The 25,191-nt window shown below is 43.8% G+C and overlaps 1 protein-coding gene across 1 annotated transcript in view; it reads left to right on the forward strand.

The window, feature by feature from the left end:
* The first annotated feature begins 2,199 nt into the window (after positions 1–2,199).
* The window catches only part of TG (thyroglobulin), a 158,398-nt gene continuing 135,406 nt past the window's right edge, over positions 2,200–25,191 (forward strand). Inside the window, exons 1-15 of the mRNA XM_075024393.1 lie at positions 2,200–2,266; positions 3,897–4,005; positions 4,893–4,990; positions 5,449–5,652; positions 6,006–6,165; positions 10,459–10,565; positions 11,678–11,821; positions 13,556–13,741; positions 16,962–18,026; positions 19,669–20,256; positions 21,481–21,723; positions 22,065–22,202; positions 22,774–22,851; positions 23,308–23,420; positions 23,994–24,105. Of these exons, the coding sequence (XP_074880494.1) occupies positions 2,200–2,266; positions 3,897–4,005; positions 4,893–4,990; positions 5,449–5,652; positions 6,006–6,165; positions 10,459–10,565; positions 11,678–11,821; positions 13,556–13,741; positions 16,962–18,026; positions 19,669–20,256; positions 21,481–21,723; positions 22,065–22,202; positions 22,774–22,851; positions 23,308–23,420; positions 23,994–24,105 (3,412 nt within the window). The remainder of the gene's footprint in view (positions 2,267–3,896; positions 4,006–4,892; positions 4,991–5,448; positions 5,653–6,005; positions 6,166–10,458; positions 10,566–11,677; positions 11,822–13,555; positions 13,742–16,961; positions 18,027–19,668; positions 20,257–21,480; positions 21,724–22,064; positions 22,203–22,773; positions 22,852–23,307; positions 23,421–23,993; positions 24,106–25,191) is intronic.

The raw sequence follows: 25,191 nt of genomic DNA on the forward strand, positions 1-25,191 counted from the left end.
TCCATAAACTACTTTTTTTTTTCTTTCTTTCTTTTTAATCCATGGGCTATTGCATCCCATTGAACTTGCGTGTACTGAGATGCCCGTCTTGGTTTGACGCACATCTAGAAGTGGTTTAAGTGACGCCAGTTGCCAAAACTCACTTTCTCACTTTGTTTTTTAAGAGACTTTTAGGACTTGGCTGTTCTTCCTAGCTTGCATAGTTCAGAGGTTGTTTTCTGAGTGTTTCTAAAGGAAATAAAAGTAATCTTGGGAATCAACGCTATGTAGATATTGCAGGTTTGTGTTTCTTTCTGATAGTAATAGCCCTTTGATACCTCCTTGCTTTCCTGTCTGCCTTACTCTGTTATCAGCTACTAATGTCCTCTGGTAGCAAAGAATAAAGGAGGAAAGTGAATAGCTACCTTAATGAGCTTGCTTCTCTCCCCATTTGTGGTGCAAGGAACCTGAATGACACTGTTTTACTAACTTTAGACAATTGGACTAAATCGATATCACACACGCGCCCCCAACACACACTCTGGATCTGCGTTTCAGTGTTTTGGAAACATGGTTGTTCCTGCAAGCGCTGACCCTGCTGCTCCTGGAGAGCCCATGACACCGGGCTGGGCTGTCTCTTGTTTTGCTGTAACTGCCCCGCTGCACTGGGGGTCGAACACAAACCTGAGGCTTTTGAAGCATACTTGAGTCAGAAATATATGTCACGGTCAAACTTTTCATCTTTCCTGATTCAGCCACCTAGTGCTAATGCTGGCTATTCTCTGTTTGGTCGGAATCCTTTGCACTGCACGTATGTTTCCCTACAAATGCTATGCTAATCCAGAAATTAATTTTCTTTCTGTGCCTGCTTAATCAGGGCTATTACAGGATTTTTCTTCTGAAGGTTGCCTTTTTTTGGTCTGTCATCTATGCTGGACACATCTTTTCCCAGCTTCATCTTCCTGCGGACTATTGGCTTCCCTCAAGTCCAGAGTAGGTTGCTTGAAAGTAAAATCCAAATATAGTCCCACTTATTTTAAAAAGGCTAGTCATGCTAAAGCAGGCTTGTGCTGCTGTTTGAGATCACATTTACCATATATATCAAACACTGTAGCGCTGCAGTTGTCAACGGCCCACACAGAAGGATGGTTGGATCACTGTTAGCACAATCTTGCTCTGTAAGAGTATCGGTAGGGTTGTTTCTGGACTGTCCAGTACCCATGAATCACAAACAAGAGTGCTGCTGTCACTTTTTCTTGAAATCAGCCTAAGTCGAGCCTCAAACGCATGCTTCTGTTATTATTTAGCTAATTATTCTGGGCCCAATTGTCCAACTACCTTTGCACAAGTGAAGGTGAGTTCTCATAATTCCTGGTGCAAGTAAATGCTAACTGACAATCGTAGGAGGTGGACAAGTGAGAAGTGATGCTCTGGAACCAAGGAAAAAGTATTTCTGATGTGTTTTAAGTCGAGGAGCTTGCATGTAGTTAGTACCAAAAATCTCAACCTGACTTGCTTAATGGTTATACTGATCTTACACCCAGAGGGTGAAGCCCAAGAAGCTCAGCTGGTTCCTGTCAGGTATTTGGTTGTATTTAAGTGTACGGTGCAAGTGGGAGCAAAAGCAAAAGGTCGAATGCAGTTGACTCTGACCCTCAATTCCCTTCATAGTCAGTGGTGCTGCATCCATCCTGGTTTTGACTTGATAAATAACCGCATTATGAATTGTATTTACTCCTAGCACTTGGAGGCTTAACTCTTGCCTGTCCCCTCGGTAGGTAGGGTCTCTAGAAACACAAACAAGTGTATTTCTGATGGAGAGCACAACGTCTGGTTGCAGCAAAGTGCAGGTGAGAGCTGGAGCTCTGGCCGGGGTCATGTCAATATGCTCAATTTGCATGTTGATTTAACGAAGTCCCCCCAACACCCCTGCGCCCGCTGCCGCTTGTTCTCCTCTCCGACGAGCGGGCTCACTAGTGCTCCCCGGAGCGGGGATGAGATCGGGCTGAGGAGAACCACGAGGGCAGTTCCAGGTGAATGGGCCTCTTCTGGTTTTCTCAGAAGCATCGCGTGCGTCACTCGCCCAATTTCGTGACCAGTCTACCGGTGCATAAGTGAACCCATCCGTGCGAAGGTTGCTATAAAAAGGCAGGTGGAGGTTACAGGGGGTGTGCAGGGCTGCCTCGCTGACAGAAGGGGATGGAGCTCTCCCATCGCAAGATGGGCTCCATTCCGTTCTGCAGCCTTCTTTGCTGCTTTATTAGCATAGCAGCAGCCAATATATTTGGTAAGTACGCTTGTTGTTTTCCTTTGCCTGCGTCCAGTAGTGACTGCGCTCCTGTGATCTTTGTGCTGCTCTGTGTGTTATTGCGGTGAAGTATATAACGATCTTGAATGCTGCGCGCTGCAGACTTGGCTAGTTACCGTGTGCGGTGCAAACTGAGTTTGGGCTCCAGGTTAAATACTAAGCTATAAGGATCTTTAAATGGTCAGGGTTATCGGAGTTCAGTACACCTTGATTTTGAGGGGGGGGGGGGGAGTTTTCTGGAAGAACAGGCTGGGCTGCAGAAGGACCTTGGGTAAGAAAAGGTGCTGCAGGAATGTGAAGATCCTAAGCTTGTATCTTCTATTTGTATGTGCCATCATCTAATTTAGGCTTGAACCTTAAGATACTGGATAGGCTGAGTGCCATCCCCAGTTCTTTGGTCTGAATTTGATAGTCCTGCACAACAAGCAATTGGAATTACTGGGTTAATCTCTTAACTCAGATGTCTTAGTAGACCCTCTCTAGCACTGTACACAGGGATCTCCACACCTCCCAGAGCAACTGGCTCAGAGTCATGCCTGAAATGAAAATGGTGAGGTTTGCCTACATGTGGATATCTATAGGTTAGCTAACCTAAAATTGCTTTACAGTCTCCTGAAAATTTTCACGTGGGCTTAAGGGGACACAATAAAAACTTACAGAAGTGCTTGAGAGGTCTTAGGTGCACAGAAACCATCTGTAGTTAAAGAAGTCCCTGGGCTGCAAATTACTGGAGGCTGAAAAGTATCCAGAATGCTTATGATGTGTTTGCCCTGCTATGTGTGGTCATGCTCAGACCAAATACTGGATTAAGTGAACCTTTGGTCTAAATCGCTGTTGCTATGGTTTTGTTTGTTTGCTGTATTTTTATAGAACTAGTCAGCAGAATTAAGAGCATGATATTCATTGGGTTTTGAGGATGGGGCAAGTGTCAAATCAACTACTCTATTCTGTAATAAAGAACCTACTGAACTTCATCGTTCTCCTAAACCAGCATCCAAATATGCTTTTGAATGCTTTAAGAACTGAAGACCTGACTGTTTTCTTGCTAGGTGGCTTCAGTAATTGATCACTTGCCCCAGTAAAAATTGAGAATTGCTCCTAATATGAATGAGCCTGATGCTAACTGCTAGACATTTATTCTTTTTAGGTCTTTCATGAGATTAGGAAGAAATACCTCTCCTTTTGGTGGAATAGTGAGTGACTTAGCTTCAGTAAAGAATAAATACGCAGAAACATTAACAGCAATGTATGTGGTTATGGCAAAGGGCTGTTTTGTGGTGATAGGCACAACTAACTCTAAGTACCCCAGGTACCAGAAAATGATAGCCATACCAGTACAGAGCAGAGCTGAGACTAATTAAATACAGGTCTGAGAAAGGGGTTCATAAGCATTTCTGTCGTGTGTTTATCCTGCAGCTGGCAGCCCAGCAAGTTTGCTCAGTGCTGTCCCATGCAGAAATGCATGCAAGGAGCGATGGGGAAACAGCTAAGGAGGACCCATGGACCTGGGGCTGTTTGTTACCACGCAGCATTGGCACTAACAGGGTTTTGATAAGAACAGGCTTGTGGTGAAACGACCCTTATGTTTTTACCTTCTTCTTGTTTTCAGAGTATCAGACAGATTCCCAACCATTACGTCCGTGTGAACTTCAGAGGGAAAAGGCTTTCTCAGGAGGGGAAACCTACGTTCCTCAGTGCTCAGAAGATGGCCAGTTCAGGTGATTCATCCCTGCTATTATTCTGCTATTATACAACCTGACCTTTCATTACTAATGAAAGCTTTAGCCTCTGTTTTGAAGAGCCTCCGTATCGGTGGACTGGAGGGCGAGGGGTGCAGGAGACTTGAAGTGACTTCATTGAGCCATCTTGCAGATCCAGCCTATCCTGAATGAATTCCCTGTTGCTGGAAATAGTCACTGGGTTAAGTGGTCAGTCTAATATTAACAGGCTAATCTTGGCAGAATTATTTGCATGTTAAATGCTGTCTTCCTACGCATGCTCATGGGCACGTGGTCTGTGATCAGTGTCCCAGCTGGCAGAAGTGAGCCAAGTTGACTTGGAGAAGTTATCCACCCTGCTGTAAGTGGCACAGTTGGGTTTCCTTCTAAAGGCAGTAAAGGAACTATAAAAAGCACATGGAGAACAGTGATTTAGAGGGCAGCATGTTGCTTGAAGATGCAAGAAGTTAATGAGTTAAAGCTGAGGCTGAGGGGGAGCACAAATTGTAATGTTCTCTGCTATTATCTTATTGTTATTGCTTAGGATGGGCGACCTTGGCTATTCTAGATCTGACTTAGAAAACGTCTCAAAATATGTAGTAAATCTCAAATACTAAGAATCAGGATCCTGTCCAAACTGCTTGCTTCCTGAATGAGTTCAAGTCACTTACCTGCAATTCCTGAAGACTTTAGAGAATTACTAGCATTAAGAGCTCCCATCAGGTAGAGTTAGAGTCACCAGAAACACAGCCCTTTCCGATTCCATTATTTGTGGTGTTAAAGCACTTGAACTTGTTTGGCTTGCTTTATGTTTTTGTTTATGTTCTGTACTGACTGAGGACTCTGTCACTAACAAAATAAAATATGTTACTTGTGATCTTCTTCAGGACAGTTCAGTGCAGTAGGAATGGTCTTTCCTGTTGGTGTGTGGATGAGAACGGCATTGAGGTACCTGGCAGCAAACAGAGTGGTTATCCCATATCTTGTAAGTGACAAGTTTCTATTTTTGTTCAGATTGGGTGAAGAACCATTTAAATCTGCATTTGAACTGCTGAAATCAAGAATAGGTTAGCTCCAGACTTTGATGGACTCTAGTTTGTTGTAATTTGCTGGGTCTTTCTAGTGGAAGTTTTGGAGTTTCTTCAGGGCTGATCGTGGAAACCTGATACACCTGGATGGTCTGTATGAAGGTCACAGTGACGTAAATCATGAATGAAAGATCAACTTAGTGTATTGGCTTTTGAGTTGGAGAGCTTCAACCCCCTCTGTGGTGGGTGGGTTTTTCTATACTAATTTTCATAACCTCAAGTCCATCAATGTCTTCATGCCACCTGGGTGGCAGAATCAGAACTTTCAGCTCTGAGAAAACTGATGTTCTTTTAATAAATGATTCAGTGCTGAATAAGTACCTTCCTCTAACAGTATCCCTCTCTGCTACAACAGGCTTATCCTTTTGCCAGCTGCAAAAGCAGAGGATCTTAGTAAGTCGATACATCAACAGCAGTGGCATCTCCTACATCCCTCAGTGCCTGGATTCGGGGGCTTTTGATGAGGTGCAGTGTGACACAAAGCTGGGTCAGTGCTGGTGTGTAGATCCAGAAGGAATGGAGATTTATGGCACCAGGCAGAGAGGAAAGCCAATGCGCTGTAAGTAACGTTCAACAAAATGGTGGGGTTTGTAGGTTTGAAAGGTTTGGTGTGAATGAAAGGTGGTAGATCAAGAGTGTAAACACTGCAGCCTATACTTATCCTATAGAAGTATAGGTGCTTAACTAAGGCATTTAAGTCCCTGTTTTGTAGAGTCAGAGAATATCTCAAGTTGGAAGGGACCCATAAGGATCATCAAGTCCAACTCCCTGCTCCTCGTAAAGACAATACGAGGCACCTAGCTGTCCATGTTCAATGTAATGCATCTAAACCCCTTCCAAACCCTGGGGTGGCTATTCAGCTGTTCATGGGAAGTTAAAACACCAATAAGCATTACCTTTGTTTCCCATCAGGTCCTGGGAACTGTGAGATCCGAGACCGTCGCATTCTGCATGGATTTGGGGAGAAGAGCCCACCACAATGCTCAGCAGACGGAGAGTTTCTGCCTGTCCAGTGCAAGTTTGTCAACACTACAGACATGATGTTTTTTGATCTCGTTCATAATTATAACAGGTAAGAGCGCAGACTTCTGAAACAGGAAAGCAATCCTGCATACCTCTTCAAGCCGCTGTCTTACTGCCTTTTTTTTTTCCACATGAAGCCCTTCTTCTGTGACTGCACATGATGTTATTTTCTGTTAATGAATGGACGAAGTAAAAAATCTTTTTCTTCTGAATTAAATTTGCTCATTTAGAAAAAACTGATATTCTATCCCTGCAGTCTAATCAGTGTGTCCTTGCACACAGCAGTGGCTACCACATTGCAATCTGTATTTGGAAAAGTAGCCAGGGCTACTTTTCAGACAGACAGACACACAACTGCAAATGAGATAAATACACAAGGAAGAGAGGAATTCTGATGGATATATGAGGTAGGAAAGATGATTCCATGTGAGACATGAAAACAGATGGACAGACGGATGAGTGGCAACGTGCAAAGAGCAAGTTCCACATGACGATGGGAAACTCTTGTCCATTTAGGCTGTGCCAGGGTTGCTCACACGGGTGAACTAGCAAGTGATGAACGGGTGTGCTGACGTACCACTGGCTTTGTATGGTTGGAGAGGGCTGGGGAAGACTTCAAAATGCTGGATCAAATCCTTGTCCGTGGGAGCAAGAAGTCGTTGTCCTGTGGAGGAGCTGGGAATTAATGCTCAGGTGGATAAATAAGGGATGGGCCCCTTGGCATCCACAGGGAGAGGAGTTTGGTTTGGTGCAGATGTTCAGACTCTCCAGAGAAACCTTTTGGTCTCTCATGAAGTGCTGTTATCTTGGCATCTCAGCCAACACATTTCTCCGGTGGAGGGCAGTGGAGGAAATGTAATGTCTCGTTCTGACTTGGCTCTGTAGTAGCAAAGGCGTTTTATTGTAAATGTCAGTTTTGCTGTCTTGAGGGTTTTCTTTTTTAATTTAAGCAAAACTGAAAAGCAGGCCCAAATGCGCAGTGCAAATTTGTCAGAGCTTCAGGAGAGGTTATTTTGGCAAGAGCAAAATAATCTGGCTGTTTCATTTGTTGGCCTGTGGAGTGTGGAAATTCTAAAAGAGCAATTACAGAGGAGAAAGCAATGCTTTAAATTAACAGGTTTTTTCTCCCATTGGGAGATTTGTCTGCAAAGACCTGCAAGATTGGGCTTTTCTTGTGTCCGTGTCATGTAATTAATCACAGCAGGATCATTTCACTCCCAGCTGTCTACCTTTCTAATTATGGTATTGACTTAAACCATTACCATCATATCTGAGTATCTCAGGTCATTAATAATATATTTATTTTCACACTATTTCTGCCTCAGATGTCATTATCCCATCCCATAAACAGGAGGCCAGAATACAAAGTTGAAAGGGATGAGTTCCACAGCAAAGGACTATAGCAGAACAGGGATTTAAACCCATATTTTATGTTCATGTGGAATCAGTGGAGCAACTTTCCTTGGTTCCACAGGCTGATTTTTGAAATCTAGACATGTCACACTAACACCCTTCCCAAATTGTTTTCCTACACCTTCATAAATATTCCAGAATAAATCAACATGTTAAAAAAAAAAAAAAAAAAAAAAAAAAAAGGAGAAATTCAGAAGCTTAGAGCTAAGACTTTCCCAAGAGGAAAACTTTGGGAAAGAAAGATGAGCCCAAATTTTCTGCCTCACCCTGGCAGCTTGGCTACTGTTGCTTTATACATTTATTATGCCCGGGTCTTACTTGGATAGGCAGCCATATAGAAAGCCCTGTAGTAGATTGATGGGAATGATCAAAAAATCAAAAATCAAGGAGGATATTTTTATTTTCGTGCTATAATTGTCATCAGACTGAAGACCTTGTGTTAGTGTCTTTACCCCAGCTCGCAGGAGGTTCTGCCCTATTATGTATTATTTCATTGGCAGTGGAAAAAACAGGATTTGGTTTTCTCTCTCTGTTTCTGAATAGTCAATGAGAAAGGCAGCTATAACTCAAGCTGCACATATGAAACACAGAAGGGGTTACTTGCAAACCTGCTTTTGAAGATCAGTAATGAGTTGTCTTTGCTGGAAGCCAGGAGAAGAGACTCACTGTTTGACGAAAAGGTCAACAACCTCACTTTTATTTACTTTCCCATATTTCTGAGTGTGAGCATTCTTGTTGAAACACATGGATACACTATATATTTATCCATAACTTAAATGTAGTCATCTTTGCTTCGGCCACTGTTTTGGACTGGGTCTGATAGATGAGGTACTCTGTGTTATCGCTACTCATCTTGAGGGCTGATTAAAAAGAAGCTGAGAAAAGAGAATCAGTGGGAAGTGAGTTTTCCAAGTAAGGTAAGAAAAGTTCTGTCCTCTTGTTTGTGTGGGTCTAAGTTATATCCGTTTGTACTTTATTTAGCTGTACTCTCAACTTGGAATAAAAATAACCAGAATGACAGGATATGACTACACATCTGCCCCATATAGAAGTAGTATAATGATGCATGTGACTTCTTAACTTTGAGGTTGAAAGAAAGCAGCATGCAGAATTTTTTCATTGCATCCTGTTTCACTCAGCTAGATGTTGAGGTGCTGAGCTCCAAGGACGTGAGCACTGCAGAGGTCTGCCTTTGAATATAGAAGCACTGCTCTCCTAAGAAGAGAAAAGATCATATTCCTGATTAGGCAGTGGCCAGTGTATGATAATTTAGGGAAGCAGAAAGCTCTTGAAATACCCCAAGATACTTATGTCCATGTGTGCACTGAAGACCATAGAAAGATGGTATTTAGGTGCTTATATCTTAAATTGCATTGTTTAATGCTGGCAGAAGTCCCCTTGTGCCCTGAAGCATGACATTTTGATTGCTTTTAGCATGCCGGTGTCAGCAGCGGAGCAGGATTTGATGATCCAAAATGGAGGGAGTCGGTAGGCTTTTAATTTGAAGATGTGGAAGAGTGCCAGAGCAAAGCAGCGCTACGCAGGGATGTGCAAACTCTGAGCCAGGAGCACTGCTGGATAACGCTGGGACAGCCCCGAGGTTACCAGCCCCTTCCTCTGCCAGGGGTTGCTGTTGCTTCGTGCATTCCCTAGCTTCTGCTTGGAGGTACTGAGGAAGCAGTAGCATCTCCAGCTCTCCTGGCAAGAGGTGGCAGAGCTCTCAGGCAGACTCTTGAAGGTAGCAAAGGCCCCTTACTCCGCTGCTTTCACCAGACCACTGGTTCGGAGCCGGACAAGCATTTCACTGCGTTTTGCAGGGGCACTACAGACTGCACGTGCTAGAGCAGCCCTGAGGCTGCAGGAGGGTGGCACCTGAACTGAGGCTGGTCGTAGTCCCAGTTTCACAGGGTGACTGTAAGCTTTTCCCAGTTGATCAGGGCCTAATCCACCATTACTGTTACTGCTAAGTGTCCTTCCTTGATAAAAACCTAACGCGTGTAATTCTTTATGTCTTGAGCAGAAAATTCCACTTCCCTGTTGCTAGGTTTCCCTAAATAAGCCACATGCAGCTGGGACACCAGATTTTTATCGTATTTTGGGGTATGGATATGTGTCTGTAAAATAATATGATTGTTTCGGAACTTGGCACTTTGAATTTAGAAAAACTTACCTTCTGTTTGCTTGGAGAAACCCTAGAGTGTCTGTCAGTTAAGATCACATTTATTATGTTTTTTCCAACTCTGACCCTATTAAGTTTCCTTCCTAAATCATTGCTTTGCTGGAATCTGGCTGTTGCCACTCCTAGAATATTATACTGCAAACTAGCATCTCTTTCATCTCCAGAAATAAGAGTCAATCTTGTAATATGTTAAAAACCCTTTCTCCTTAATCTGTTGAGCCATGCTCTGAAAATGAAAAAGATTAGTGAGGTTTTTATCAGCTTTTGTGCTTAATTCAGTGCAGAAAGCGTACGTAGCATGTAGGGAAGAGGAAGCAACCTGTTTGTTTAGGCACTCTGCCATCCTGTGCAGATTTGTGGAAGGAGCTAATGAACGGGTGTTGTAATAACATTAAGCCAGCGTCCATCTATTTTACACTCTTTGACAGGCTTTCAAAGATGAGAATAGAATTGAAAATGATCGTTGGATGCTGAGTGTACCTGCTTAGGAAGGGTCAGAAATCTGTCTGCAGGGAGATTGTCCTGTATTTGTTTAAAAAAATGGCATTTAGGAGACTTGTTAGCCTGCTGAAACGCTGATCTGCATCATGTCGGAACCCGGTTGCCACAAGGAGACGGAAGGGTTTTGTGGTGGCTTTGTGCTCTGCAGACATCCTTGCCGTACAAATTCGGGAGGGAAACACAGGCGATGCTTTGTTGTTGTCAATGGGCCTCCCTGGGCTCTTCACAGGAGGCTGCTTTTCCTTTCAGGCTCCCGGCAGCTTTCCAAACGTTCAGCTCCTTGCGGGAGACGTTCCCCGAGGTCTCTGGGTACTGTTACTGCGTGGACAGCCTGGGCAGAGAGTTAGCAGACACTGGTGAGTCCCCTCCGGCATCTGACCCTTGAACTTGAGTGGCTTTGAATTCCCAAGGGAAAGGACAAATAACATTTACCCCTCTTCAGATTAATTTGGGACTTCGATTTCATTCTTACAAGGGGTAAGATCACTGTGGCCGGTGTAGTGCCCATGGGAAAGGCTGGAGCTCACTAATGAAATCCCATCCTTAGGAGCAGCACTTCAGCCTGTGAGCTGCTGCCCAGGGGCTAATCCTCTCCTTTTTGGGATGGTGGAATAGGATATCTCAATGTCCAACCTCTGCCCACACTAGAAAGCTGTGTCATATTCGATAAGTCAAATTAGCAAATGCAGGGGAATATAAAGGGCCTGGAGACTGAACTGTTTTCTTCTTGCTCAGGAGAATCATGGAATGGTTTGGGTTGGAAGGGACTTTTAAAGATTATCTAGTCCAAGCCCCCTGCTATGGGTGGGGGCATCAGATGGCACTTCCTTTCCTCTCATCGCCTCAGGATACCTTTTAGGCATGTTAATAGTTGATGGGACACTTTAGAAGAAAGAATGTTTTTTCCAAGAAGGAGGAATGAGGAAGTTAAGGACTTTCAGCTCATCTTCCTTAGCTACTGTGGTTTTAAAAATTAAAAAACAAACAAACCAACCAACCCGTGAAAAACACAAAGCCTGATAGCTTAAAATTTACATGGTAGATGAGAACTTCAACATTTAATGCCCACAAGGGTGAGAAGTTCTCAACAAATTTGTGCACTCAGGGGAACTACTGCACCTCTTTTTTTTTTTTTGGTATATGAACAAAATGATTGGGAATTGTTTCCAAAATTCCATCAATTACTACACTGCAGACTGAACCTAACAAAACCATAGCACAGTGCCGGTTATGGGATGTTCCTCCTGCTTGTTTTGGTAGATGTCAAGGCATAAAGCTAGCGGCTGGGCACTCAGCAGCGGGTTATATGGTGCGGTGCATTAGGGTTATGCAGTATAATTTTGCATTTGGTCTGTTTAGAGGACTGGTTTTCTTTTTCCTGATAGGCTTCCAGTTCTGCTAATCTGGTGTAAAGCAGGTGAATTCTGTCTTAAAACCAGGCTCTGTGCTAAAACTTTCTCTTTTCCAGGCTTGGAACTGCTGCTCGATGAAGTTTATGACACAGTTTTCTCTACGCTGGACCCTGCCCGCATGTTCACAGAGACCAGTATATATCGGATCCTGCAGAGGCGGTTTCTGGGGGTTCAGCTAGCTACCTCTGGCAAGTTCAGGTGTAAGTAGCACCCAGGTGATGCCCTGTACGTAAGGTGAAAATTTTGGAGCTTATATGGGACAGCTGCCGTTAGGGAGAGTTGTTCTAGGATTCTTTTGCACTAAAAGCATATAATATCACAGTTTCAGTGCAAAAAATCACAGTCCTTGAATTGCAGCTGGCTTTTAACCATTCTTACCAGCAGATTGTACCTGTCCTCTGATCACTGCTTTCCCATGCACTTGAAGTTTGCATTAGTTGAAATCCCATGAACTCTCCATATCTCTTGCCCTGAGATCATGGGAATGGATCTGATGATTTATTAAATTAAAACCCTGAGAAAATGCTCCCTCATTTATGTTGGTACACCCAGAAATAGGAAGGATCTTACACCGACCACAACACACTCAATCCCCAGGAGGCTACAGAGGAGTTTGTATTGCCTTAGCCAGCAAGGCTGAACTTCTGGATCTGCCCTTGGGTCCATTCCCTTCCTGGTCAGGGCAGGCAAACGGGGAGAGAGTTTCTTTGCCTACGGGAGGTGAACTCTGTGGGACAGGAGGTCAGGTACCTCCTTCTCTCTCCTCTACCAGACCCCAAGAGAATTGCCTTGGCTGGGGAGAGTTTGAACCCGCTGGTGTGATACTGCATCCTCCTATCCAAATTCCTCTGACATCTCTGTCGGACCCTCGCTAAGGAGTTGCATCACCAGATGCACTAAGCCCCTAGTGATGCAAGTTGTCTGGCCACAAAGTCAGACGGTTTTTCTATTTCTGGGACAAGCCGATCATTTTGGGGAGTCTGGAAAGCATCCTCCCCCCTTCGCTGCACAGTGCTGTTGGGTGAGCTCTGGCTGTAGCTGGGGATGCAGCTGCCAGCAAAGATGAAGCTGTAACAGCCACAAGATGGAGATGTGACCACGTTCGTCAGCCGCCGAAGGGGACTGCTTTGGTGACTTACCCAGATCTCACACTGCCACCTGAAGCCACAGGCATCAGGAAAGTTGTCAGCTTTCCTTGATGGACAGGTTGCTCTGATGTGATGCTCTTGCTGCCTCAACCTGGTAGCTGAAAAGCTCCTGAAGGTGAGAAAAGTTTAGGCTGTAGGATTGCAGGTTTGTATAAACAAGCAAAGTTTCTGTTGGAAGGGTGGAGTCCAGTATTGGAGAGCTCGTAACTCAGAAAATTTGCTTTATGGAGCTTTGGCTTCTCTGCCATTAAGGCCAGTTTGACAGGAATAGGGTCTTCAGAACCCTGCGGAGAGAAATATATTGGGTGGTCCTAGCCCAAGTCTCCACAGTCAGGTACAGAACCTTCTGCGGGAGCAATGCCTCATTCTCTTTAGAAACATTGATGTTTGCCTTCATCTCAGTCTCCCAAGCTGCATATCTGTCTTTGTTGACCAGCTTTGCATTTGCATTAAGGGCCAGAGCTCACCTAGCCTCCAGCAGGACTCCCTGAGAGAGACGCTGCTACTCTGCCTACCCGTGACTATGGCTGAAAAATGTGTTGAGGTTTTATTTTCTGTTTAGTTTTCAGAAATGACTACTTACAGTAGAAAACCCTGGGGCCAATCCTTGAAGAGAAAAGAGGATGGAGAATTCACATTTTGGGCTGGTACTTGAAGTGTGACTGAAAACAGTCAGGATATTAAACTTTTTTTTTTTTCTCCCAAATAGGCAAATGATGGGATCAAGGAGAGATAGCTTTGAAACTTTAAGCTTTGCCTCCTTAACACATACTGCTTTTCTTCCAGGCCCCTCAAAGTGTGAGGTTGAGCAGTACGCAGCCCTGCGTTACCAGCACGCCTACGTGCCGTCTTGTGAGGCTGATGGGAGCTACGCGCCGGTGCAGTGTCAGCGGGGAGGACCGTGCTGGTGTGCGGACACCGAAGGGCGAGAGGTCCAGGGCACAAAGAGACGAGGACAACCCCCAGCCTGCGGTATGTATGAGGTTTGGCAAAGGAAAAATGAGCACATCTCTCGGCGTCTGTAGAAAGAAACCCGAAGGACCGGCTCCCTTCTCAGCTCTGACAGGTTCTGGTGTTCAAAACCTGAGATCCAAAAACCTCCTTGGGGTTAAGAACCACATTCTAATAAATTATTAAATGTCATATTCCTTTTATTTTCCTTCGTGACCTTTCTTTAGCCTTTTACTTTTGCATACAGCAAGGCTTTTCTTTGCGGCCATGATAATCTGTCTTTTGATTCCTGGAGCTGGGGCATGAAGTCAGAATATCTGGGATAATATAAGGAACCCAGTGATGATGGTTTGGGCTTTACCTCCTCCATTTGGTGAAATGCTATATAATTTCTAAGGCATCTCTCATCCTAAGCATTTTTTTTCCCCATCTGTCACTGCATATTTGGCCATGAAATTTGCCAAAACCAGTTAAAAAAAACCCCAACCATTTCAGAAAAGGTGTATGGGTTTGGGCTTTGAGAGATTTCATGAAGAATACGCCATCAAATCAGTGCCCCAAATGGAAATGACAGCAGAAATGTCCAAGGGCCAGAGGGGAGGAGGAAAGTTTCTATATATTTATTACCTAAATAGTCAGGATTGCGCTGGAGGGCTGGGGCACAAGGTCTTAATGCGGGGGCACCTTCAGGAAAGATAATTGCTCTGTCTGTGAGACACAGTCTTACCATGCAGATAGAGAAGGAGAAACCTACTCTGGGTGTCACGGCTCCAAGTCGCTCAGAGTGCTCTGGGCACAGACAGGCTTACTGCGAAATGAAAATGTTAACAGGCCTCCGAGGCTGATCACCAAGGATATTGCAATGGAACCTCCGAGAAGCCTTGCCATATGTTGGGACTGGTTGTTTTCTCTTTGAATGTGCTTTGCTGAGCCCTCCTGATGATTTTTTTTTTTTTTTTTTTTTTTGGCGGGGGTGGTGGGCACGCAATGACTTGAGGCTGCTTGCAGCTTTTATTGGCGGACTCAGGAAATTTAAGTGGGGAAAAATTTCTGCAGAGGTTTTGCAGACTAGCTCCTGAGAAGGTATTTCATGAAGGATATAGCTGCAGTCTGTGTTCAGACAGCTACATACCGTATGCGTGTCTCTGGTTCTGCTCTGTTTTATTTCTCTTTAATATCTTTGACTCTCACACTCAGCAGCATGAACACTGGAGGAGGCAGAGACGTAGGTGTGGGTAGCACGTTGGGTACTCGCGTGACCTGGGACTCGAGGCAGTCCTGATAGGGACATGCTTCTTTTCAGACCTTTTACAGTAAATTCAACCCAGCAGTGCTTTTTTCTTTATTCCTTCTCACTCTGCTTTGATTTGATTCAACAGTGGGTAGGAGGGGAGAGCGTTTAAAGACCATGATCCTACATTTGTTTCATATCAGCATACTTGAGGGATTGTGGCTTACACTAACTTATTGGTCCCCAGAGGAATGTTCTTCAACCCTCTTACCAAGAGCCAACACTGAAAACAGAAGGGGCCCATCCTACAGAAAATGCCTTTACAAAGGAATCACTGTGAGGGACCCTGAGCCCCTGCCAGGAACCGCAGAGCAGGACAAGGGTGCGAAAGGAGGAGTGAGAAAGATGCTGATCACAGAGCCTCAGATTACTTGCTAATCTATTTCAGCAGCTTTTAAGACTTCCAGCTTTTATCTTTACTGTTAACAGGATTTATGACTGCTTTATCATATTGCCTGAATGTGGAATAAATAGGGATGGGGCGGGGAGCCCAAGGGAGGCCATGCTGGAGCAGACCAAAGCAGTTTATCCACCATCCTGTCCCCTACAGGCACAGCAGTGGTGCTTAGGGAGAAAGTATGAGAAACATGGGAAATACATTTAGCTTCCATATATCCTGCTGCAAGCATGAGAGGCCCCAAACTGGAGGATGAACCCAGATCATTGTGTTCAGCACTCCCCTGTGGAGTCATCTTCCAGGGATATGCCTAATTGCCTTTTAACCTTTTATGCTTCCTAGCATCCTCTGGCAATAAATTTCATTATCATAATTACGTGCTCTACTTCTGGACCATTCTAATTCCTGTACTGTGAGAAATACTGAATAATAATTGTCTATTGTGAGTCTTGTGGAGAATCCTGGTTTTTGAAAATCTTTATCATACCTTTTTTGTCCAAGCTGAGTAGTCTTTCCTACTGGATAAGCTGTTCTGTCCTCAAAATATTTTTGTATCCCTTCTCTATAACTCTGCTACTTTTCAAGGAGAGGTAACCATGTGGCAGATGATTCAAGCTGCTGTGTGTGTTCCAGAGATCCAATCAGTGCCATAACCATCCTGTCTGTTTGGTTCTCAGTGTATTTTTATCTACCAAGTCTTTCCTTTTTTGATGTCTTTTGAGCCTTAAGCTGACATTTTCAGAGGTCTTTCTTCAGTGATATGTTGCATCCTAACTTGGAGCCATTGCTGTGTATGAACGTACAGACGGGACTGGATGCAGATACACCTGTGACACAGCTTGGCCCTGGATATGGGTGGCCAGGGCCACTGTTGGTACCCTTAGTACCCTGGCATTTGACTATTTTTGTTGAAATTTTGTGGTTTTTTACCTTCAGAGCTCATTTGTGAGTGCCATCTGGTCCTTAGCACTCTATTACTGGTAATTTTAACAATTTGTTTTCAAACCTTTTGTAATAAACGCGTCGCTATGAAACTGAAGATCTAGGTAGGAAGCCTCCATAAATTCCTCATTAGTGGACACTGGTTAAAATAACTTTCTGTTCTTCTGCAGTCTATTTCTCTTTCTTAGATTCACTTACTGCACCTGGATCATCGGAGGTTTTCATTAGAAGCAGGCATCCTACCAGAGAATTAAAGTATTTAGAAAAGACTTTATTTGTTCTTTCAGCCATAGGAACAGGAATGAGGATTTACATTGGGAAACAATCGAACCAGAAGAAGACCACAGAGCAGACAACTCAGATGTGGTGAAGGAATGTTTTCTTTCACTTTGTGTCTTGACTGGAGAATTTTATTTATAGACTGTATTCATCAACAGTTCAAATTTCCTTATCAGTATGCGTGATGCATAGCCTAGGAACTAGAGGCAGGTTAAACTACACATTTATGTGGTTTCTGCCTAGATTGCTTGAAAGATAGTCATAGAGATACAGCTTTTGGAGGTTCCAAAATTTGCTTTTCTTTTTTTTTTTTGTTTTAAATCTTTGTCTAGGTGAAGAACAAGCATGCATCTCAGAGAGGCGACGGGCCTTGTCGAGGATCTTTTATGGCCCTGCTGGGTACTTCAGCCAGATCAATTTGTTTTCCACTCCGGATACGCAGTCAGAAAAACCAGCTGGCTTCTCAAGGCCGTGCCCTCCCTCCTTCAAGGAGCTGTTTCTCGACTCTGGATTGTTGTCCCCAGTTGCACAAAGCCCCTATGTCAGCCAGATTCCTGGACTAGAAACCACCCTTAGTGAAGCCATCATGGGGATGTTCCCATCAAGGGAACTGGCTCAGGTGGCACTGCAATTTACTGCCAATCCAAAACGTTTCCAAGAAAACCTCTTTGGAGGAAGGTTCTTGAAGAATTTGATCCAGTTTAACTTCACGGGGGCACTTGGCACTAGTGGGAAGTACAGCATTGCCCAGTTTTTCCCACAGGATGATGTGGCAGAAAGGGATAACGAGCAAAGCCTTCTGGAATCAGCTGAGGCATTTTCATTGGAGGTATCAAAGGGGAGCTCCATTTTGAGTAAACCTCTTGTAGGCAGCTTTGGCCGCACGGTAACCCTACAGGACAATCAGAATATGATGAAATTCCTTTCCTCTGTTCTGGAACTACCAGAGTTCTTTACTTTTCTTCAGCAAGTGATTTCTGTCCCCAAAAGCATTGCTGAAGATTTAGGTGAAGTGTTGAAACTAGCATTGGGATCAGAAAACTGTGGTGAAGAGCCAAGAGACCTGTTTGTTCCAACATGCACCGAGGAGGGGAGGTATGAGAAAGTTCAGTGCTATGCAGGAGAGTGCTGGTGTTTGGACACTTCAGGTAAGGAAATTCCAGGCTCAAGAGTTCAAGGCAAACGTCCAAGGTGTCCCACCGATTGTGAGAAACAACGGAGAAACCTGCAAAACTTGAAGCAAAGCCTGCCTGCTGGATCAGATCTTTTTATTCCCTCTTGTACCAAAGATGGAGACTTTCTGCCACTCCAGTGTTATGGGACAAATTGCTTCTGTGTTGATTTGAGTGGCAAGACTATTCCAGGAATAAGGGGAAAAGCTGGAAAGCCAATGCAATGTAAGTCCTAGGGACTGGAAATTTAAAAATGCTTCCTTATCGTGTTGGAATTTCATGATTCTTTCTTCATATCTGATTATATCTGGAAATATATGAATGGTGTATACAAACAATATTGTCCCCTAACAGGAAAGCAAGTCAGCCCTACAGTTGCAGGGGAACAGTGGGAAACAGTGTATGTAAACCTTGATATCCTAAGTCTTAAAAATGGTCCCTTCTTCTTTCAGTGCATAGGGTAGGCACACTCAAAACAGAGAAGCCGGAGGTCTTGCCTTGTTAATGAGCATGCCATTGGCATATGTCTCTACTCAGTGTGTAGCTAGTGTGTATAACATCCGTGATGCCCATGAGACCTGGAGCATCTGTGTAACTGAATGTGACCCATGCCAAGTGAAAAAACCCTTTTACTTTCAGGACCAGGTCACCTGGGCATGGTCACTGGCTCATCCTTGTCCTGAGAACTGAAGAGCTTCAGTGCCTTAAACCATGAACCTCTTTTAGTCTTTTAGCTCAGGAATATTTCCTCAACTTGGTAGAATGGCACAGGAGTCCAAACATAGGAGAGGGAGTCAAGGGCTAATAGGTTTCTCATAAAGGTCACACAGTCAGGCCAGAAAAGTGAGTTGCAAATGACTTGTCAGACATCAATTTGGCATTGCAACTTGCTTATAGATTATGAACTGCCTCTTCTTGCCCTTCTATTAACGTAATACAAAGGAAGAAGGAAGCACATAGGCTGGGGATATTTGTCTGTCAAGTTTCTGTGAAATGAAAATGGCACATCAACAGGGAGAACGGACCAAGAGAAGAGCCCGCTTCGCATTTTAGAAGGCATAGCAGAGTATCCAGCAGATGACAGTGGTACATATTGAAGGAGCTCCTTTGAATAGCAGTTTGCAGAAGTAGCAGGGAATTTATCAGAATAATCTGAATTGGTAGGGGGTTTAATACATCTGTAATGCAATCAAAATAAACAGGTTCATAATTCTCTGGTGCTTAAAAGGAGATGAGCTCCTATGTTTTGCTAGGTTTGTAGAGCTGCTTGGTGGCAAAATGAAATTTGGCTCTGGAGATGGCAGAAAAGGCTTCCAAAAAAAACTCCCTCCAGCATTTTGAGGGGTGGCATTTTTATATTCAGCTGCAATATTCTGTAGAGAATAAGAAGAGAGGACAACAGAATCTGAAAATCCTGATTAGGTCCAAGGGGAAATAAAATCAGTATTATCCTACTGTTCAGATGGTTGCTTTTGCAGGGATTGGCTGAATAAGAAGTAACTGCCAGATTATCAAGTGTATCTGAAAATACCTTGTTAATGTGAACAGATTCAGAAAGGCATTTAGTGGCACCAAGTACCTGTCCTCCCCAGTAAGAACTACAGGCACCCGATGTGTTCAAATATTTTTAAAAATCATATCTATATGCATCTTTTAGTGCTCACATGCCTTTGGAAATCTTACCCTGGTTCAGCATGGGAGCTTAATAGCATTAGCCCTCTTAATAACAGGCCAGAAATGTTGTTGTTAGTATTGGGATAAGTGACCAAGTTTTAGTAATGGTGTTTGTAGTACTAAGGGGGTTGGGGGTACCGTATATCTTCAGTGCATTCCTAAGATGTGCTATGCATGTTTTTCTTTTCCCCAGGCCCAAGCGCTTGCCAAGTAACAGCTGGTCAGGAGTTTCTGAAGGCTGTGAGACTCCTGTTGTCAGACCCAAGGGCTCTGTCTCAGCTCCCCAGGATTTATGTCCCGCAGTGTGATGCTGACGGTGCCTGGAGGCGGGTGCAGTGCAGCGGCCCTCCCGAGCAAGCCTTCGAGTGGTACGAAAGGTGGATTGCAGAGAACAACGAAGGCAAACCCCTGCCAGCTGCTGATCTGTTGAACATCACAGCCGGATATGAAGAGGCATCTTCCAAAGGCTTTTCAGCTTTTATTAAAGCTTTGTATGAGGCTGGGCACCAGAACGTCTTCCCAGCATTCACCACGTATTCCTCCTTCGCTGATCTCCCACCTGAAGTGCTGGAAGGAAACTTGACCTCTGCATCTGAGAACATTTTACTGGATCCATATGTGTTCTGGCAGCTTCTGAATGAGCAGTTGACCTATTACCCAGGTCCCTATACTGATTTCAGCGCTCCATTAAGCCACTTTGAACTTCGTGATTGTTGGTGTGTTGATAGCAAAGGAGAAGAGCTGCAAGGAACAAAGGCAGAAGTGAGCCAGGTGCCAGCATGTAAGTAACAGAATTTCTGGCACAGAAGTAGCAGTGTTTCTGGTCTTTGCTTTTAATGCCACAAGAGGAAAGTCTTTTCAAGTGCTGCGAAGTAGGAGAAAATTACTTGTCAGAAAGATCACCAATACTGCCATTGTCACTGGCCACCAGAGGTTAGGTGACTCATTTTTGGTAAATAATGAGGTCTCTCAGCTTTGGAAATAAGGAGGAATAAAGTTCCATATCAAGTTTGTGTAGATTTTATAATTTGGAATTTGAACATATAATGCTTTTGCAGAAGATACTTAGCCAGACAGCAAAGGACACTGTGAAGATAGAAACAGTATGTGAAGAGTTGTATGGAAAATTCAGGATTACACTGTGATGTAAATGACTTCCAAGAATGCCTTAAAATGAGGCAAGAGGAGTTTTCTTTACTGTTTCTTACTACACAGTCAAGAGTCACAGATATCCCTTAAAATCACTAGGAAAAGAGTGAGGCCAGCACTGAAGTTTGGTAAGCCCTCTGCCTAGACACCTCCACCAAAGCTGTTGGGTCCTCTTTGGGGTCACTTCAGCAGATGACCTATATTATAAATGTAGTCACTCAAACCATTCTCATCACATTATAGTAATTTTGCAGCTGGGAGGAAGAGACAGGACAATGAATGGCAAACTTCCAAATGGGCAAGGAGTGCCAGAGATGCCAGTTCTGTGGGCAAATGGGGAATAAAGGGGACGAAGAATATTAGCAGAGAGTTATTTTAGTAGAGAAGCTTTCACCGAGCTGGTTTATGTTGAACTGCCATTTATGAGCCAGTAGATGTATGGAGAGGACAAGCAAAGTGTCAGCTGCCACTCTGGACCCAAGGGATAAACCTTCATTTTCCTTTCTTGCTCTCTCTTCTGATTATCCCATTTTTTTTATGACAGCAACTGAGGGTCAGTTCTATAGAGACATATTAACTCCGTGTGTAACCAATGAGGAGGAGGTAACTTAAAATCATCAAGGCTTCGGCCCAAGACTTGGAGAATGTTTGGGTGATTCCTGGTACTCTCAGACTCTTGCTGTTATATAGCTAAGCATAGACAAGTCTTGTTTGTTTGCTTGTTTCATTAAACAATTCAAAACCAAGCAAGTGGAGAAGGAAACAGAAGATGCTAATTAAAAGACCAGCTAGTATTTACATGCAAATGTTTACTGGATTTAGATGAAGGGCATTAATATACCTGCTGGTTCTACAGGTCCTGGTATCTGTGAAGGTGTTAAGCAGGAAGCTGTGAAGTTTATGGAGGAGGCAGAGCAGCTCATCCGAGCATCAAATCGTTCCCACTTCCCTTTCGGAGAGAGCTTCTTGATGGCAAAGGGAATTCGGCTCACAGACAACGAGCTCCTACGTTCTGCTCGGCCCTACGAGTCGGAGGTGGTGGTCTCTGAAAAGCTGTTATCGGGCAGTGACTACGCTCTCCAGCTGGCTGCGTGGTCAGGTAGGTGAAAGATTGATGAGAGCTTAATTAAATGGATTAATGCCCAGAATCTCTGTGGGAGTACGCTATGTCAAATTCAACTTTGCTGAAAAACAGGTGCAACTCAGCAGGTATAATTAATCAGTATAATTAACCTGCCAACCCAAGAGCTGATTTCAGTTGTCTTATATGTATGACGTGATGCATACACAAGATCTGGACACTTCCCAGCGTTTATGTACTTGCAGCATTTGTCAATTTGCCTTCTGAAGTACAGGGAACATTCAGGTGTTTGCAAACATGTGCATTTAAAATATCTTGTATTGGACACTAACAGCTTTCTTGTACGTATCTTTTTATAGTTTTGCATTTCTACTGGCGAAGTCACTTTATTTCAAAACGTTTTGCTGGGGAAGCAACGCAGCTGGGATTTCTCCCTTACATCCCACAGTGTGATGGTCTGGGAAACTGGGAGCCAACTCAGTGCTATGAGAGCACAGGTGAGCAATTGCTAACAAGATACTCTGGGCTGTCTGAGCAAAGAAAACCTAAGCAGAATTCTAACAAAAAGATGGAAAACCTGTATTTTTGTAGCCAAACTGGAGAGAGGTGAAGTGATCTACAAAATGGGTAGAAAATTGACTGGAGTGAGGAACTCAAGTGGCAGCTCACTGGGGCTCAAAAACCAGTCGACGTTCAGTTGCTCACTGCTAGTGGTGTTCCTCGGGGGTCGGTTCAGGGGCTGGTGTTGCTTAATGCCTTCAATAATGACCAGGGCGATGAGCTGGAGCACGGTCTTAGTGAGTTTGTGGGCGATACCAAATTGCTGGGAGCAGATGATACACTGTGGGATAGGGCTGCAATGGAAGAGTCTCACCAGAGCTGCTACATTTCCATTCTCACCACTGCTCCCAGGTGTGGTCTGCTTATCTCTGGATAGCAGACTTTACTGTGACTTAGATTTGCTGGCCACTTTCTATAGCGCTACTGAGGATGAAAATCTCCCCAGTACACAACAAGGCATACTGCAGTACAACTTCTAAAATAAAGCTGCTTTTCTTCCCTGGCCAGGTCATTGCTGGTGTGTGGATGAGAGAGGACGTTATGTCATGGATTCTTTGGTCTCACGCTCAGCAGAACTTCCCAAATGTCAGTTGGTTTTTCTTTATAAATATTTGTCTTTACCTGGTCTTACGAATTTTGATAGTTATTGAAAATTCTAGTATGGTATGCAAGAAGCAAGGCTTGTTGCTAACCACTGCAAGAAAAGAAAAAGAGATTTTATGCTTGTTTTGCTAATTCATTTAATTTCACTACGTGTGATTTTGGCTTGCCTGATTTGAGAATGGACCCTGTACTGTTGCTGGCCCTGGTTGAGCCAGGGGTTTGGACCAGACGCCCAACCAGATGTCTCCAGAGGTCCCTTCTAACCTCAACCATCCTGTGACTGTGTGGTTATCAAACACGAATTGGGAATTCCCTGCCTAAGGCTGTAGCGGAGTCTAACGGAGATGTGCAAAGGAGCCGGGGATGTAGCCCTTTCTCTAGCTTAGGTTTGAGATCTTGATTTTATTTTAACATGCATGTATGTTTTCTCTCTTACAGGCCAGACATCATGTCAGCGATCTCGAGCCAATGCCTTAATTTCCAGCTGGAGACAGAGCGGTTCAAAACTGGATGCCTCTTCAGCTGATCTCTTCGTCCCCTCCTGCCTTGAGGTGATTTAACAGGAATGAGGGAGGTTTTGTCTAAATCTCCACGGTTTTGCTCACACCATGCCAAAGGCCTGTATAGTTTCAGTCTATGCCCCTTAAGCATCCCTTGTGCATTCCCATTAACCTGAAAGAAAATGGTAAGACAAAACTAACAGCGGGTGTTGCCCTGCAAAAGGCAGAATTTAAATAGTTTTAGAATAGGAAGCCCTGTTGTCCCTGCCTACGCTTCCCTCCTACAGGGTAGCTCTGCCTAGTTGTTTTGCAGGGCTGTGCTTAAAAGGCACAACTTAATTGACTGACGTTTGGGGGGCTCTTTCTTCCTGAGCTGTGAGAGAACGTCAGGGTGAGAGGGATTTGGATGCAAGTATCCCAAAATAGCATCTGTGATGCTCTCAAAACATGACAGTGAGCAGGACAGAGCCCTGAGACAGGCCTTTGTGTTTCTTTTCAACGTATTGTATTAATGGACAAATGTAAATATAATCAAATATTTTAACCAACCTTTGGGGTACGGATTGTGTCATGTCTGTATTGGTATACACTGCTCTGCAATGACATGCAATTGATTCTTTGTAGACAGGAGAATACACTGTGCTACAGAGATCCGACTCAGATATTTGGTGTGTAGATCCTGTGTCAGGAGAAATATTTCAGCGTGGCAGCAAAGATTTGGATGGCAACCCTGAGTGTGAGTAATGCTTTACCCATGGCCTGTGATGCTAGTGGCAATGACTCATGCTTTGCGGCATATGGACTTTCCTTTTCAGAATGATGCCCGTGAAACACGGGAGCCTTACAGTTTAATTCCTCAGTGATACGGTACATACAAGCACGTCAACATTGAAAGGGTATCTGAAAATAGTTATCCTTTTACTTTCATAACACCAGGAATAAACCTGTCTAGACAAACTGATGAACAGGTTTCTATGCGTTTTTTTCCCTTCCGTTTCTTACCACCGTAGAAAATTTTTGGGGGTCATAGATGAGTTTTCTAACGCACTCAGTCAGGAACTGGGCTGTGTGCCGTCAGTGAGTCCATTTTATGTGGTCCACAGCTGCTCCATGGAATGGAATTAGATCTATAATACCTTTTTATTGTCTTCAAATAAAGACAGAGAACTGTTGAAGTCTCATAGGAGATGGTTGATCCAAAAAAGTTGAAAAATCTTTGCTTGTAGGAATTGAAATGCCCTATTGGAGCCCGTGCACTGGCTCTGCTCTTCTGAGCAGTACGGGCAGCCCAAGAGCCCCCAGTTCTGCTGTGCTTGTTTCTTCAGTTCTTCAGCTGGTGATTTTCTGCTTGCCATCTCTCATGGAAAATTTGGGGGAATAATCTGCTGGCTTCAGGCAAACCTTCTCCTGGAACATCTGTAACAGAGTAGATAATTAGGAGAGGATAGTGAGTTAGATAGTACTTTCAGGTGACCCAGCAAGACTGCTTGCTTTTTCTTACATATGTGCTAATGATAGAAATCCATGAAGACGTGCAAGAGAACTGATGAGGGATAAGTAACTGCATGTTCACTGAAGAATTGTATAAAACTGGGACATTTTGACTATTTTAAAATGTAAATGATCATATTATTACATTTTAAAATGTAATAATTGATCAAAAACTTGATCAAAAATTCTTACCGAAAAGAATAATTTGATTAAAAAAATAAATATCAGCATCTAAATGATATATTATCAAATTTATGGTAAAAAAAAAAGTAAGTGCAAATATCAGTATTTTTTCAATTATTTTATTGATGCAAGCCCACATAACTTGCAC

Source organism: Buteo buteo, chromosome 3, assembly GCF_964188355.1.
Source record: "Buteo buteo chromosome 3, bButBut1.hap1.1, whole genome shotgun sequence".
Taxonomy (NCBI): Eukaryota; Metazoa; Chordata; class Aves; order Accipitriformes; family Accipitridae; genus Buteo; species Buteo buteo.